The sequence below is a fragment of the Ictalurus punctatus genome, unplaced genomic scaffold (assembly GCF_001660625.3).
Source record: "Ictalurus punctatus breed USDA103 unplaced genomic scaffold, Coco_2.0 Super-Scaffold_100046, whole genome shotgun sequence".
In the NCBI taxonomy this organism is placed as follows: domain Eukaryota; kingdom Metazoa; phylum Chordata; class Actinopteri; order Siluriformes; family Ictaluridae; genus Ictalurus; species Ictalurus punctatus.
Window position 1 is genome coordinate 2,350,159 of NW_026521087.1, and position 17,262 is coordinate 2,367,420.

Genomic DNA, 17,262 nt, shown 5'->3' on the forward strand with positions numbered 1-17,262 from the left:
CAGTGAGTCGTTCACTGTGTCTTACCCAGATATACTGAGTGAACTACTGAGTCACCACAACCTCAATCTCTAAATGTTTAACAGCAAAAAGCATTCCATTCTGGTGACTTTGGGAGTATTTATTTATTTATTTATTTATATGATCATATAATGAAACAAACATTAACATAAGCATGTGCTGCACAACATTTCATTAATTTAATCTTACATTTTAATTTACTGTAAAACGCTTTGCTAAATTTTGCTACGTAAACTTTTTTAGGTATTAAAACTGGTTACTGTTTTATTGATGACAAACTCCATATTTTTATACCTTGGAGCTGTGTTACCATGGTAATTTATAAACAATTACGAACAACATTACCTTCATCAATGCAAGTTTACATTCTATTTGATACTTGACCATTGTTACGTCCTCAGTTGTATTTCTGTTTGTACTATGTTCCATTCGTGTGTCTATGTCGGGGGAGGGATGGGTGTCTTGTCTCCTCCTCTTTTAAGCCCAGTCCACTGCGATGTGTCATGTTCCGGCTTGCCATTGGACGATCACATCTCGTACACGCCTGCTCCCACCTCGTGCTTCGGGATGAGTTGGCTGTACATTTCCGGACGTGTACTTAAGCCTCGTCAGTCTCCATCCCCGGGGCAGATCGGTGCTGTTGCTTTGTACAGCAGATATTTGGTTACGTGTGTTGATTTCTCCTGTGTACGACCTTCTGCCTGTTCTTGACTTTGTTTCTGCTCTGCCCCTGTAAGTTTAATGATTCAACTCCCAAACTGCTGGAAATGTGGGACGGGTTCTAACTCTTCACCAAGACTGCTTTATCCTGGAGAAGAGGTTTGAGGTGAGACTCCTGTCATACGCCAGTCCTGGTGAGTGTATTATCCTTAATGCTGTAAGACAGAGAAGAACATCAGCATAAACACACACACACACACATTATTCAGTATGATACAGTAAAGAGACAGTAAGTCAGTAACTCACTGTAGTGTCTCCAGGTTACAGTTTGGATCCTTCAGTAGATCAGAGAGCAGCTTCACTCCTGATTCTCCTGGATTATTATCGTTCAGATTCAGTTCTCTCAGGTGTGATGAGGAGTTTGACCTCAGAGCAGAAGCCAGAGCAGCACAACCTTCATCTGTAATCCTGCAGTTCCACATCCTGCAAGAAAGAAAACCTTCTCACACTTAACACACTCAGTTTTAGCTCTGAAAACATCAACTACACAAAATCTTTATATACACAACATTTACTCTCATCTCACACACACAACAATGACAATATCACATCACTACAGTTACAATCACCACAGAGGGAAACTGTGTGTGTGTGTGTGTGTGTGTGTGTGTGTGTGAGTGTGTGTGTGTGTGTGTGTGTGAGTGAGAGAGAGAGAGAGAGTGTGTGTACGTACCTCAGTCTCTCCAGTGTACAGTGTGTGAGTGTGTGTGTGTACCTCAGTATCTCCAGTGTACAGTGTGTGTGTGTGTGTACCTCAGTATCCCCAGTGTACAGTCTGTGTGTGTGTGTGTGTGTGTGTGTGTGTGTGTGTGTGTGTGTGTACCTCAGTATCTCCAGTGTAGTGTGTGTGTGTGTGTGTGTGTACCTCAGTATCTCCAGTGTGTGTGTGTGTGTGTGTGTGGTGAGTGTGTGAGTGTGTGTGTGTGTACCTCAGTATCTCCAGTGTACAGTGTGTGTGTGTGTGTGTGTGTGTGTGTGTACCTCAGTATCTCCAGTGTACAGTGTGAGTGTGTGTGTACCTCAGTATCTCCAGTGTACAGTGTGTGTGTGTGTGTGTACCTCAGTATCTCCAGTGTACAGTGTGTGTGTGTGTGTGTGTACCTCAGCATCTCCAGTGTACAGTGTGTGTGAGTGTGTGTTTGTGTGTGTGTGTGTGTGTATGTGTCTGTGTACCTCAGTATCTCCAGTGTACAGTGTGTGTGAGTGTGTGTTTGTGTGTGTGTGTGTGTGTGTGTGTGTATGTGTCTGTGTACCTCAGTATCTCCAGTGTACAGTGTGTGTGAGTGTGTGTTTGTGTGTGTGTGTGTGTGTGTGTATGTGTCTGTGTACCTCAGTATCTCCAGTGTACAGTGTGTGTGAGTGTGTGTTTGTGTGTGTGTGTGTGTGTGTGTGTGTATGTGTCTGTGTACCTCAATATCTCCAGTGTACAGTGTGAGTGTGTGTATGTGTGTACCTCAGTGTACAGTGTGTGAGAGTGTGTGTGTGTACCTCAGTGTCTCCAGTGTACAGTGTGTGTGTGTGTGTGTGTGTGTGTGTGTACCTCAGTGTCTCCAGTGTACAGTGGGTGAGTGTGTGTGTGTGTGTACCTCAGTGTCTCCAGTGTACAGTGGGTGAGTGTGTGTGTGTGTGTACCTCAGTATCTCCTGTGTGTGTGTGTGTGTGTGTGTGTGTGTGTGTGTGTGTGTGTGTGTGTGTGTGTGTACACGTGTGTACACCTCAGTGTCTCCAGTGTACAGTGTGGATTCTCCAGTCCAGCAGAGAGCAGCTTCACTCCTGAATCCTGCAGGTTATTGTGACTCAGGTTCAGTTCTCTCAGTCTGGAGTTTGATCTGAGAACTGAGGACAGAACTCTACAGCTTTCCTCTGTCAGATTACACCGCCACAGACTGGAAGAGAAATGATGAAGTGTTAGATTTATTTATCTGATTGTGAAATGAGGAGTTTCCATCAGGTGGGAAATAAAGTGTTTACCTGAACACAAGGTTCTAATGTCAGGATAAAAATATAAAATGAACAGCCTGTGTATAAACAATAAACTAGTATTGTGATGTTATTAAAGTAAATGTGTGTGTAATGTACACTGATCTACAGGCTGTAGAAATACATGCACTTTGTTCTGATGTGAGAAGTGAATGAATGTTTATGAATTTCTTCATAAAGTGTGCGTAGGAGCATTTCCACAGGAACTCTTTAATGTGTAAAGTTAACTACACAACTAACTACAGTAAGATTCACAACATATCAGTCGCTCAGCCGAAACGAGGAGCTTGTCATAAAAGTCGGTTTGCAGAAAAACGGCAGTATAGATGAAAATCTCGATTAGCAGCAGTTTAGTTTATAATATAAACTATAATACAAGCTGAGACTTATTACTGTTGACCTACGATCCAGCGGCCAATGCGGAGTCTATGTGTGTCTATGAACACAACAGCCATGAGTCTCAGAGGAGTGACGTCAACTCCCCTCTTCGACTGATTGGCTAGAGGAGGAGCTGTAGTGGACCAATGGTGACGCTAAACCCCGCCCTGATTTACATGAAACTCCAACTACAACATTTGGAAAAGCGAGCGGAGAATGTGGAAACAAGCGCGAAGGGAAAACCAGCAGAAGCGTTCAGAAAAAGAAAACATGAGCAGAAAATGTCAGAGAGCACAAAAACACAGTAATATCACCATGGAAACATGATTTTGTGTGATTCAGAAGACTTTGATTTCATGGTTCAGTTTTGTGTGATATAATTTTACGTGTTTTTAAATGTTTGAGTCACGATTATTATTTTTCGATCCCTGACCGCAAAACTTTTGATGGAAAATGAATCCCATACTTTTGGACTCAGACTTGGACTCGTGCTCCAAAAATCCCTGAAATCATTTCACACCAGACTGCTGTGTGAACGCGGGTCAATACAAAGCAGGATTTACTAAAAACTTGATTCTCAAGAACGGATCAGTACCAACTGTTCGTGATCCAGATTCATATCCAGAAGACGTAAGTATCGCACTTTATATTTTGTGGGTGTTTGTAAATCGCCTTTCCGAATGAGCTTGTTAGCAGATTCCACGGCTAATGTACTACCCGAAACAGGAGCTGTTCTCGTCCGGAAAGGGGGCGGGGCTCAGCAGCTCATTTGCATTTAAAGAGACACACACAGGAAAACTGCGTGTTTTTGATTCTTTTGGATTGTGAAGCACTTTGAGCTGCATTTATGTATGAAAAGTGCTATATAAATAAAGTTATTATTATTATAGTGTGTCTGAGTCTGTGTGTGTACCTCAGTATCTCCAGTGTACAGTGTGTGTGTGTGTGTGTGTGTGTGTGTACCTCAGTATCTCCAGTGTACTGTGTGTGTGTGTGTGTGTGTGTGTGTGTGTACCTCAGTATCTCCAGTGTACAGTGTGTGTGTGTGTGTGTGTGTGTGTGTACACCTCAGTATCTCCAGTGTACAGTGTGGATTCTCCAGTCCAGCAGAGAGCAGCTTCACTCCTGAATCCTGCAGTTTATTGTCACTCAGGTTCAGTTCTCTCAGTCTGGAGGAGTTTGATCTGAGAACTGAGGACAGAACTCTACAGCTTTCTTCTGTCAGTTTACACACACGCAGCCTGGAAGAGAAATGATGAAATATCAGAACACTGACCTCAAACACACACACAGCCATAATACACTTACTCTTTACCATGTAACAGAAATGTGAGTGTGTTTCTCTCACACACACAAATCAGGACAGGACACCACATCAGCATCATTATTATTATTATTATTATTATTATTATTATTATTATTATTATTGAAATGAAAACAGAAGGGTTTTTGTTTGAATAATGGAAACCATTTTTAAGGGAAGTACATGTAAAAAAAAGTCTGTGTGTGTGAGAGAGACAGAGTGTGTGTGTGTGTGTGTGTGTGTGTGTGTGTGTGTGTACCTCAGTATCTCCAGTGTACAGTGTGTGTGTGTGTGTGTACCTCAGTTTCTCCAGTGTACAGTGTGTGTGTGTGTGTGTGTGTGTGTACCTCAGTTTCTCCAGTGTACAGTGTGTGTGTGTGTGTGTGTGTGTGTGTGTGTGTACCTCAGTATCTCCAGTGTACAGTGTGTGTGTGTGTGAGTGTGTGTGTGTGTGTGCCTCAGTATCTCCAGTGTACAGTGTGGATTCTCCAGTCCAGCAGAGAGCAGCTTCACTCCTGAATCCTGCAGGTTATTGTCACTCAGGTCCAGTTCTCTCAGTCTGGAGGAGTTTGATCTGAGAACTGAGGACAGAACTCTACAGCTTTCCTCTGTCAGATTACACCGACACAGCCTGGAAGAGAAATGATGAAATATCAGAACACTGACCTCAAACACACACACAGCCATAACACACTTACTCTTTACCATGTAACAGAAATGTGAGTGTGTTTCTCTCACACACACAAATCAGAGGACAGGACACCACATCAGCATTATTATTATTATTATTATTATTATTATTATTATTATTATTACTACTACTACTACTACTACTATTATTACTATTACTATTATTATTACTATTATTATTATTATTATTATTATTATTATTATTATTATTACTATTATTATTATTATTATTATTATTATTATTATTATTATTGAAATGAAAACAGAAGGGTTTTTGTTTGAATAAATACTTTATTATAATTGAAACCATTTTTAAGGGACGTACATGTAAAAAAAAAGTGTGTGTGAGAGTGAGAGAGTGTGTTAGTGTGTGAGAGTGTGTGTGTGAGAGAGTGTGTGTGTGTGTGTGAGAGAGAGTGTGTGTGTGAGAGAGAGAGTGTGTGTGAGAGAGAGTGTGTGTGTGAGAGAGAGAGAGAGAGTGTGTGTGTGTGTGAGAGAGTGTGTGTGTGAATGAGAGCATGTTTGTGAGTGTGTGTGTGAGAGTGTGTGAGAGTGTGTGAAAGTGTGTGTGTGTGTGTGTGTGTGTGTGGAGTAAGTTGACGAGTTAGTTTGCTAACTGGAAATCCGTCTCACACAGTGCATGCATTATGTATTTGTTTGTTTGTTTATGGTAAATATTCACACATTTTTGTTAGAGATTAAAGTTATAAACAGGACGTATCCCTTGATCTGCACAGAGGGGTTATTATGATGTTTTTGCTAACTGGAAATCCGTCCTCGAGGACAATCCTCTTTCTTCCTGTAAACTAATCCCACACCAGATCCAATCTAAAGAGAAAGTCTGATCGGTCCAAACCAAACAAGGCCGGTGTGAAAGTGAAAAAGCACAGAAGAGTTTTAATCAAGTTCTATTGTAAGTGTGTAGTGAGCTAGAAGACGTCTATGTGTTACTGAACATCAGGTGTTTTTCTGCATCTCTGTATGTCCTGTGTAAACGGAGTTAGAAGAACCGTGTGTTTTGTCTAAAGCAGCTTTACTCTGGCAATAAATGAGCAATTAGACATTCACCAGAACTGTGTTTCCAATCAAAGCCCTTTAAGCTTCAATACCAGTGTCACAATAACAGATCAGACTTCCAGGATGAAGTGTACCAGGCTGGGACTAAAGCCAGAAGGTCATTAAGGTATAAGGGGGAAATCTGGGACGGGGTAAAAATCCTGTCCTGATGAAACCTTTCAGAAAATTCAACGCAAGGCGCATGCGCTGCAAAAAATGACCTTGTCCCAATAAAACCTTTAAGAAAATCCAACTGACAACGCATGCACCACAAATGTAAGGTATCATATAGATATGAATAATTCATTACAGCGATGGAGACTGGTTTGTTTTTAGAAAGAAGAGGTTAATGCCCCGCCTAGGGATAATTTTACTGCTTCAGAAAAGTATATAAAGACATGTGTGTGTATAATTCAGACTTTCTGCAGACTGTCTCACTTTGTTGTTTCAATAAAGTTTGATGACCTTTGGCATCTACAAACCCTCTGTCTCTGAAGTGTTTAGCTTAGGTTGGAAAGATTGTTTTCCACGACACTCTCACGTGTCCCTCAGTGCAGATTGGGCGGTGTGATACGCTTATACATATCATAGGACCAGAAAATAGAATAATCAGTCATGTCTATTGATAGATATTTTCCTATATCTTCTATATCACCAATGTCACATGCTGTATTCATATTGTTCCCATGGTGACAGTGTTCTGTTTTTCTTCTTCTCGTTTGTGAAGTTCTGTTCAATGTCACTTTCAAATGAAAGGAGAAAAGAAAAAGTGCCTTTCACTGGTGTTTAGATCACAAAATGATCAGAAAGCAGTGATGAATACATGCAGTTATTCTGTAGAGATCATTTCTTCATCAGTTTTAGAGAAAAGGTAATAAATGGTGATAGAAGGTTTTGTCCACATGGCCCCGCCCTCAGTGCAGACGTAACGTGTTGGTGTAAAAAGTGAAACTGTTCTGTAACAGTACCAGAGGTTTGTTTAAAGATGATTAGAGTAATTATTAACCAGCATTAATCTAAACAGTGCAGTTCAGTGTTACATTAAAATAATAAACCATGCAGTGATACATTTATAAATAAAAATACTCACTCAGCTCTTCTGGAGGCTTTGACCACTGGCAGCAGCTTCAGAAGACATTCCTCTGATCGGTCATATTTACTCAAATCAAACTCATCCAGCTCCTGATCTGAGTTCAGTAACACAAACACCAGAGCTGACCACTGAGCAGGAGAGAGTCTGGTTCCCCTGAGACGACCGAGACCTTCTCTGTTCAGGTAAGTCTGTACTTCCTGCACTAGAGAATGATCATTCAGTTCATTCAGACAGTGGAACAGATTGATGGATTTCTCTGGAGATGGATTCTCCCTGATCTTCTTCTTGATGTACTTGACTGTTTCCTGTTTGCTGTGAGAGCTGCTTCCTGTCTGGGGCATTAAGCCTTGTAAGAGAGTCTGATTGGACTCCAGTGAGAGACCCAGAAGGAAGCGGAGGAACAGGTCCAGGTGTCCGTTCTCACTCTGTAAGGCCTTGTCCACTGCAGTCCTGAGGAGATCAGACATGTCTGACTTTCTGAAGAAATTAGAATGTCCAGTGCTTTGCTCCACCAACACATTTGTCTTTCTAAAAATAAAGCAGAAAAATGCATATAAAGCAGCCAGAAACTCCTGCACACTCAGATGTACAAAGCTGAACACCTTCCCCAGGTGAAGCCCAAACTCCTCTCTGAAGATTTGGGTACACACTCCTGAGTACACTGACACTTCTCCGACATCAATGCCACACTCTCTCAGGTCTTCCTCATAGAAGATCAGGTTTCCTTTCTCCAGCTGTTGGAAAGCCAGTTTTCCCAGTGCCAGGATACTCTCTCTGGTCTGCTGAGGATCAGGGTCACATTTCTGATGGTACTTTTGGTCCTTGTGTTTGATCTGAAAGATCAGGAAGTGTGTGAACATTTGAGTCAGAGTCTTAGGGATCTCTCCACTCTCTGCTTCACCCAACATTCTCTCTAGAACAGTGGCTGAGATCCAGCAGAAGACTGGGATGTGGCACATGATGTAGAGGCTTCTTGAAGACTTCATGTGTGAGATGATTTTATTGGCCAGGCTCTGATCACTGATCCTCTTCCTGAAGTACTCCTCTTTCTGAGGATCACTGAACCCTCGTACCTCTGTTACCTGGTCTACACACTCAGGAGGGATCTGACTGGCTGCTCCTGGTCGAGAGGTTATCCAGAGGAGAGCAGAGGGAAGCAGATTCCCCTTGATGAGGTTCATCAGCAGCACATCCACTGAGGCCGACTCTGTCACATCACACAGTCTCTCATTCTTCTGGAAATTTAGAGGAAGTCGACACTCATCCAGACCATCAAAGATCAACACCACTTTGTAGGAGTCACAGTCTATTAATTGTAGTTCTCTCATTTCAGGGAAAAAGTGATGAAGAAGATCCATCAGACTGAGATGTTTCTGCTTCATCAGATTCAGCTCTCTAAAGGGAAGTGGAAACATGAAGGTGACGTCCTGATTTGCTTTTCCTTCAGTCCAGTCCAGAATGAACTTCTGCACAGAGACTGTTTTTCCAATTCCAGCAACTCCTTTAGTCAGCACTCTTCTGATGGACTTGTCTTTAAAGAGCTCGTTACATTTGATGGGTGTCTCCTGTGCTGCTGGTCTCCTGGACGCTGTCTCAATCTGTCTCACCTCATGTTCATTATTGACGTCTCCACTCCAACCCTCTGTGATGTAGAGCTCTGTGTAGATCTCATTCAGAAGTGCTGAGCTTCCATGCTGTGAGATTCCTTCATTAATTCTTTTAAACTTCTCTCTCAGGCTGGATTTCAGCTTAGTCTGATACACAGAGGCGAGTTCTAATAAACAAAGTAATAAGATGTTTTAATGTAAAATCACTGAACACAGGATTAAATGTAAAATTCTAATGCTGCTGTTCATTCCTGATTCATGTAGTAAATATTCCTGAAGGAACAGGACCATTGTACAGAGTCACCACAAGCTGGACCACGAACAGAACAGAAAAGCACCAGATGTACATGATACTAAACTCAAACCTCAAACTAAAAGTGTTCCTATCTAAAACTATTTCCTCTCTCTAAAGTGAACCTGACGGAATAAAGCCATGACTCAGAGCTCTTACTGTTGTGCAGTGTGTTAGCGAGATCTGTGTGGTTCATGTTCTTCAGGACGTGCAGTGTGATCTTCAGCGCTCCGTCTCTGACACTGTGCAGATCCTCCTCATCGTCCACCTCCCTCTCAGTGCATGCTGGGTAATCTGGACTCAGGAGCTTCCTGAACCTCTTCAGCTCATTCTTCATCAGAGTGATGACTTTGTGTTCCAGCTCCTGGTTAGAAACACACAGGAACACATCTAAATATTATAATGTTACACACTGAGAGATGATTTTATTTTATGAAAAGAATAAAAGTCTCTTTCTATTACCACAGTTACAGCTGAAATTCTGCCTGATTACCCATAATGCTGCTGCACATCAATAAATCTGTAAATTGTCATGATCTTAAATAAAAAACCTGCAACCTGCTCACACACAAGTTACACACATTAAAAAGACACACACCTTGAATATGGAGTCCAACTGATTTCTGCTGAGGTTTGATTTCTTCTGTTGGGGTCTGTGAAGAAATAAAACACATGATGTGATATAGACTATATGTATTCATAGCTGCACAACACACACTAATACATACAGAGACAGATATATAACACTATCCTCTTAACACAATACACTGATTTCAGGATTTCTCACTGACACTAACATGTTTATGAATAAAATAGTGATCTAGTCATTAATGTCCCAGGTGTAAATGTTGTTGTGTAGCACCACAGACCCTCCAGCTCAGGGACTGCAGGCTGAACTGAACTCTTAAAGCAGTTTTCCTCACCGCCAGTCCGTGAGCTGCAGCACTGCACAGTTTAGTGTTTTACTGCTTCAACACCTGTTAAAGATCATGAAGGGCTTCAGAATGAGACCAGTGAGTTTGATCAGGTGGAATGCTGCTGTAAAACACCTCACTGTACTGACCTCACATCAGGAGAACTGGCTCCGTCTCTGAAGGTAAGTGGTTGCTCCATTGACCAGTCACTCTTCATGGACACACAGCTGGGTTCTGGTGAGTCTGATCTCTTTCCTTCCATCATTCTAGAATTAAACAGAAATATCAGCAATAATTAATGCTCTGCTGTCTCAGCACTGTTACACAATGTGTTCATCATTAAACACCAATAATTCCATCTTTTTAATTCAGCTCCAGTCTGCACACTTATTCACACAGGAGACACGCCCCATACCTCAGGAATTACACTGATGTCAGGAGTCCCAATCACAGATAACTGACTCAGCTGGGTCTTAAAGCCTGTAGAGTTCACCGACTCAAAGCTACACTGCTCTTCTCCACATTGCACAGTCCTTTTTAGTCTTCTCTCAGTGAATGATTTCTCTAAACTGTTCTTAGATCAGATCAGTGATATATTCACTGTTATTAAACACCTTAAACCAAAGTTTAATTCCTCTGTTAACTAGTGAGTGTTTAGAGATACAGATCTGTTCCATGAGACGGTGTGTGTTTATTGCTGGTGAATGGAAAAGTAACTCACCTCTCGTCTCTCTTTAAGTCCTGTTTTTCAGACACACTCATGTTGGAGGTCATGTCTCCTTCTCCAGATTACAGCAGGACACACGTTTACTTCACTCCAATATCGGTGTGTTAAATCAAACCCTGTATCAGCACAGAGTTCACTTACAGGAAATAGTCACGGTATCAAGTCATAAAACAACCTGTGTACATTCAAACTTCAGTACAAACCCACAAAACTCTTCTGCATCTGGTGTACATTCAGTGTGTTTATATATTATAGCTTTAGATGTAGACACTCACTGTGTTTTTACTCTTGAAATGCTGTATTTTCCCCTCCACACAAAATGGAGACTGACTTTCACTTTCACTGTCTACCTGTTTATTCTGCAGAGGGGGAGGGGCAGTGAGGTAAGGTAATAAACACACACACACACAGATATCTTTTGTTTTCAGACAGCTTTCTGATCCATCGAGCAAAGGCCTGTAAATACTGAAAGTATAAGCCTGAAAACGCTGCAAATACAGAGAACAGAATTAAAAGTCTGGTCAAATCTACATCACACACATTATCATTTCATTACCTTCATTTATTATCTCGTGACTTCATTCAGCTGTGCACGAACAACTGTCAGAGCTCTATACAAATATATAAACTAAAATAAAATAACAGGAAGTAGAAACACTCAGCAGATCATTAGATAAAGAAGCAGAACTCATACACTGAGTAAGTTTACTTAAATATCTGCAGAAATGTATTTTTTCTGGTTTTCCCTTAATGAGAGCGAGTATCCTGATATTAGTGAGGATTGGTGTGTAAGTAGTTTTTGTGTGAATTATGAATGTTACTCAGAATAAAAGTGATGATGGAGAGTAAGTTAAACACATTGGTCAGACGAGTAACTAACCCAGTGTTTCCCAATCGAGGTTCTGTCTGATGAGAGCAGGGGTGCGTGTAAAAATCCTTCAAACATTTTCTAAAATGATCAAATGTGTAGAAAACATTTAATATAGATGAGAAATATCTGATGTCTGAAATAATAACACAGACATAGAAATAATAAGACAGATACACACCCATAACAATAATAATAATAAATTATATATAAAATAATAATAATAATAATCATATAAAACCCAATAAACCTTGAGATTATCACTTGTCACATTACAACAACACACAGCTATAAATATGAGAACATGTATAAAACTAAACTAAACAACCTCAATTTATTTTATTCATTTCATTAAGATTTTTATTAAACATGGACCTTCACTTTCATTAAATAGACTTATTATTTTTTGTAGGCTCATTTTGTAAATGTTAGCAATTACTGTAGACATCAGCAAAAACTCAAGCTTCCTGCAGATGTCATTTCTCACATTTACAAAACCAGGTGATTATTATATTCTCCCATCAGTGTAAACGTCTCTTTATGTATAGAGAGAAAAGAAAGATATTACAGAATGATCACTCTGGATGTTCATCAGTGTAAAGGTCTCTGCGTATAAAGACAGCAGAATGAGGTGTAATCACTGTGTCTGATGGTGTAGTGTAGTGACTGTGTTTATTTGAGAAGATACTGATGAATGAAAACATGGTGCACCACAAAAAACTTTCAGTTTTGGCTTTATCATCTCAGCAGTACGTACAAAGCAAATCCAAATCACTATTTTAAAAACCTTTCCATGAATTTTGTGCCATCTGGCTCTCTCTATGGTCTCGCACGGATGGATCATAGAGATGCCTGTACTTTCCCGCAAGAGTCACCTCCAAGTCATTCATTTCCGGAAGCGGTTCAGCGTGGCAAGTTACAAAAAATGCCATACAAACCGCCTCGAGAAATGAGGCCCCACACACTCAACGCACTCGACCGCCCACTCAGCGATGGCTTCATTTTTGCCGGACATGTCGAGTATAAACCAGGTTTAACGCTGTCTAGCATTTTCAAAGGGTGCCTTGACTGAAAAAAAGGTTGGGAAATGCTGCTCTACACAATACCACTCTCAAATAAAGGTTAGAATGAGCTCTAGTAGAACAAAAATCCACAACATTTGTAATGGACCAGGTGCATGACAGCTGGTTCTGGATTGCCAGATGGGACACAGGTTCATTTTTGTGACATGTTTCAGAAAGTTTCTCGCGGACACAGAGACAGCTGAAAGTGCACCCTGTTTATTTTCTTTATTTTACAAAAGCAGAAGATTTTGTTATTGTAAGTGTACACAAATAAAAATAGACCCTTTATAGTTTCTAAAGATGTCTTACACTTATCTGTATGGCCAAAAATTATGGCATATTTTAAGTTGTTTCCGCGGCATGAGGAAAAAATCCAGCAGAACGTGCGGTCGCGTTTGAAGACCCCAGAGGGTTAAAACACTAAAGCAAGGGAAAGCCTTATTCAAAATCTTACAGCACCTGTTATTCCCATGCAGTCTCCCATCCAAGTACTAACCAGGCTGTGTAAATAGAAGGTAAATATACTACAACTCACCTGAAATATCTCCGTCATAATCACTGTTAGTCACGTTTCCCTCAATACTGAATATGATACGAACAATGTTATATTCACGTATGAAAGACTTTTACAGCATGAAACATTCATAATTTTATGTTATGACTTACGTGTGGAACTCAGATTCAAAAGGTGGTTTTGAATGGTTGTTTCGGGAATCTCATCATCAGAAATAATCACCAAGCTGTCTATAAAACAGTAAAACATACTTTTAATAACTTAACATTCTCATTTTAGATCACTACATAGATCTAAGAGACAAATTTTAATTACCTATACACTAGAAACAGATGAGCTTAACTCGGTCTTGCACTGTAATATAAATGTAATGTATATTTACATTTTAGATAAAGTATCGTACCAGATTACATAATGACCAGATAAGGATGATGATTTTTGTACTCAGAATGATTAGTTCTAAGTTTATATCAATATCATTGCCTACTGGATAATTACATAAACATTGTATTTCAATTTATATTTAACTATTAATTGATTAAAATACAAATTTTTACCTGCCGAGAAATCCATGGTGTCTGGAAGTAGTGAAGGATAGACTCTGGAAATTCTGTTGAACTTTGCCGATGTTCAAACTTTCGAAGTAGTGAAGAACTGACTCTGGAAATTCGGTCGAACCTTTTCCGATGTTAAAACTTTCGAAGTGCTCGACTTTATAAACAGGTTCATATGCATTCGAGTGTGTGTGTGTGTGGGGGGTGTGTTTGTGCTCGGGAATGCATCAGAACGGGGGTTTTACGTTGTTGACCTTTTGACCTAGGCCTGACTCGGAGTGCTTCATATTCTACGTGAAAGGAAAAGATCGTGTGTTCCCGGGACCGAGAACTTGAAAAGCAAAACGGTTCCTTTTTCTGCATCGAAAAAAAACCCGGCTGTACATCCGTTTGACATTACCCAATATTGAATCTTTTCATGTTCTAACATTTTTTCTATTCTTCCCAAAAAAGGGTGAGCTTTTTTCGGCACGTTAGGACAAACATCAGCCATGTTGTAAGCTCGCACACGTTGTTCTAAGTAGAGAGTATTATAAAACCTAGAGGGATGCTCGACTTTTATAAGCAGGTTCGTATGCATGCGTTTGTCTGTACATGCACGTGTGTGTTTGTGTGTGTGTGTGTGTGTGTGTGTGTGTGTGTGTGTGTGTGTGTGTGATATTTTTGTTTGGATGTGGGATACACATGGCCGTACCATGTATGGTAACGTTTCTGTCACGAATGGATGTGAACCAGATTTAACATAACTATATATATTTTTATGACCTACCACAGAGAGTTAGAAGTACCATGTGTTCAACGTGTGTGGGGCAGAAAACACATGGCCATACCAGGTATGGTCACGATTTGGATGTGAACCAGATTTAACATAACTATTCATATTTTTATGACCTACCACAGAGTGTTAGAAGGACCATGTGTGCAACGTGTGTGGGGCGGAAAACACATGGCCGCACCATGTATGGTCACGAATGGATGTGATCCAGATTTAACATAACTATTAATATTTTTATGATCGTGACCTTTGATCTAGATATAGAGAGTTAGAATGTGTATCTTTTTTACCTTTGACCTATACCTGTCAAAACTACGGTTACAATATATACCAACTATTTCTCTCTCATGTGCATCACTTCTAGGATGAGGTAGGGATTTATAATCCATATATCATTCCTTCATTTCATATTCAATTAAGAACCAAATATCAGAAAATGAAAAAATGGCTTATGTCATTATTCATTTACAAATCAAAGTTGTTTTTCATTCTTTCAATCTCACGCTCAAGTGAAAAATAAGAAATGAGAAAGTGGGTCAATTGTCAGGTTTACTTTGAAGGTTTTATTTTTTATTTTTTTCTGGTTTATTATCCGGAGTTTACTTGTTTACTCGTGCTCGAGTAAGGTCTTTTTTAAAAATATTATTAAATGCTTTATTGGAACATTCAGTTTACAGTATGGTACAACCAAAATAGACCATAACAATAAGTATTAAGAATAACAGCAATATAAGTAATAGTTAAATTAAAAGAAAACACAAATAACACCATAGCTCAAAACAGAAGTAGAACTAGACAGTAACTTAAATAAATGTATGATAAAGAAAGAGTGAATTACCAAAATGAAAAGAAAATTCCACATTAATTACTGTAAAAAGTTTGTAGGCCATGCAAACTGTACATGTTCTGAAGGCTTTTTTGTTAAGAGAAGATGAAATTGTAATCAATGAATGTTTTATCTCTTGTAGGAATACCAAAATAATAGGTTTACAATTCGACAACTTACATTTAGGAATATAAACTCTACATAGGAAAGGAATTATGTTAATTATAAAGCAGGCATTTAGATCCACTTCAACAAATCCAAACTTGAGATAAACAAACTAACATTTTTCCAAAGCTGCAAAGTATAATCGCACAACCAAAGCAAGTGAAGGCGTGTTTCAGTGTCATTCTGACAAAAAGAATAATTAGTGTAAAATTCAGATCTGCATTTTTTCTTTAAGAAATTTTTGACATGGTAAATATTATGAATTAATTTAAAGATATTTCTTTTACTTTGTTTGTGAGGGAAAATCTTTCTTGCGTGGACCATATATTTTTCCAGTTTAAATGATCAAAGAGTCCATTCCAAGTTGCCACGGTGTCTGCCACTAGGTGACTTCAGATTGTAGTTTTGGAGACTTTCTGACCCCGAGACACAACTAACTCCTGCAATTCTCCAGCTGTGATCCTTGGAGATTTTTAGCCACTTGAACCATTCTCTTCAGTGTGTTGAGACGATATAGACACACGTCCAATTCCAGGTTGATTCATAACATTTCCAGTAGACTGGAACTTCTTAATTATTGTCCTGATGGTGGAAATGAGCCTTTTCAATGCTTGTGCTATTTTCTTATAGACACGCCCCATTTTGTGAAGCTCAACAACCTTTTGCTGCACATCACAGCTACAGTGGTGCTCGAAAGTTTGTGAACCCTTTAGAATTTTATATATTTCTGCATAAATATAATATGACAAGATTTTCAGACAAGTAATAAAACTACACAAAGATAACCCATTTAAACAAATGAGACAAATATTATACTTGGTCATTTATTTATTGCAGAAAAGGATCCAGTATTACATGTCTGTGAGTGGCAAAAGTATGTGAATCTTTGCAGATGGGCAGCAATGTTCTTTTTGGAGAACATTTGCTTTCTCCTTGTAACATGCTCCCTGCCATGCACACGATTGTTGTTCAGTGTTCTCCTGAATGCTGACTCATGAACATTACAATTAGTCAATGTGAGTGTAATATTCTTGGAGGCAGCTCACATATGAGAGACAGACTTGACTTGGTCTTTTATTATTTTGCAGACTCTGAACACATGAACAAGCAGCTGGTATCACACTGAGAGCTCTGCTTCTTTATTGCAGACTCTGATGTATTGTTGGGCATGTAACCTTAGAGCGCCCTCCACAGGTCAAACTAATCATAACACTTGCATTCACTACAATTCATCCCTCATATAACTAGTCCAAAATTAGATCAAATTTATCCATACCAGTAGTAGTACTTGTATCAGAATATCACGATTTTCTAAACACATCACTACACATGAATTTCTTTACCCCCCCCCCCCCCCCCCCCCTTTTTTTTTACATGAATCTCTCACAGAACTGAGCTAGGGACTTTGGTTAGACTTCCTCCATCCCAGTGAGTTCCCGGGCGCATTCTTGTCCTGCAGTTGGGGAACTCACCACTACATGAATTATAATCTTTCAGATAGCTTGGAGATTTAGTACATGTAGACCTTCTCAACTCAGGTTTTTCCATCCCAAGGAAAGTTTCTGACGCAGCCACTTCAGAAGTTCCCCCCAGTTTTTGTTTACGTGACTTTCCTCAGAGAATGAGGAACCTGAGTCTTTTGTAGAAGGCACTGGAATGTCAACATCTGGCCGTGAAGTGTCTTACAACTCTGGTGCTGGTGCTATTGATGTTGCAT

At 39.7% G+C, this 17,262-nt stretch overlaps 1 protein-coding gene across 5 annotated transcripts in view; it reads right to left on the reverse strand.

Moving 5' to 3' along the window:
• Nucleotides 1-11,128, reverse strand: part of LOC128630089 (NACHT, LRR and PYD domains-containing protein 12-like) — a 98,146-nt gene extending 87,018 nt beyond the window's left edge. For 3 of the 5 annotated variants that reach the window (XM_053678633.1, XM_053678634.1, XM_053678631.1), the window contains exons 1-8: nucleotides 11,055-11,128; nucleotides 10,774-10,895; nucleotides 10,202-10,318; nucleotides 9,737-9,791; nucleotides 9,298-9,502; nucleotides 7,237-9,013; nucleotides 4,165-4,338; nucleotides 2,455-2,625 (exon numbers count right to left, since the gene is read on the reverse strand). In XM_053678633.1, coding sequence (XP_053534608.1) covers nucleotides 2,455-2,625; nucleotides 4,165-4,338; nucleotides 7,237-9,013; nucleotides 9,298-9,502; nucleotides 9,737-9,791; nucleotides 10,202-10,318; nucleotides 10,774-10,826 — 2,552 coding nt within the window. In that variant the 5' untranslated portion in view covers nucleotides 10,827-10,895; nucleotides 11,055-11,128. Of the gene's footprint in view, nucleotides 1-2,454; nucleotides 2,626-4,164; nucleotides 4,339-7,236; nucleotides 9,014-9,297; nucleotides 9,503-9,736; nucleotides 9,792-10,061; nucleotides 10,116-10,201; nucleotides 10,319-10,773; nucleotides 10,896-11,054 lie in introns of those variants that run through there. The other 2 variants (XM_053678632.1, XM_053678635.1) reach the window with 2 other exon arrangements.
• Between the last annotated feature and the right edge of the window lie 6,134 nt (nucleotides 11,129-17,262).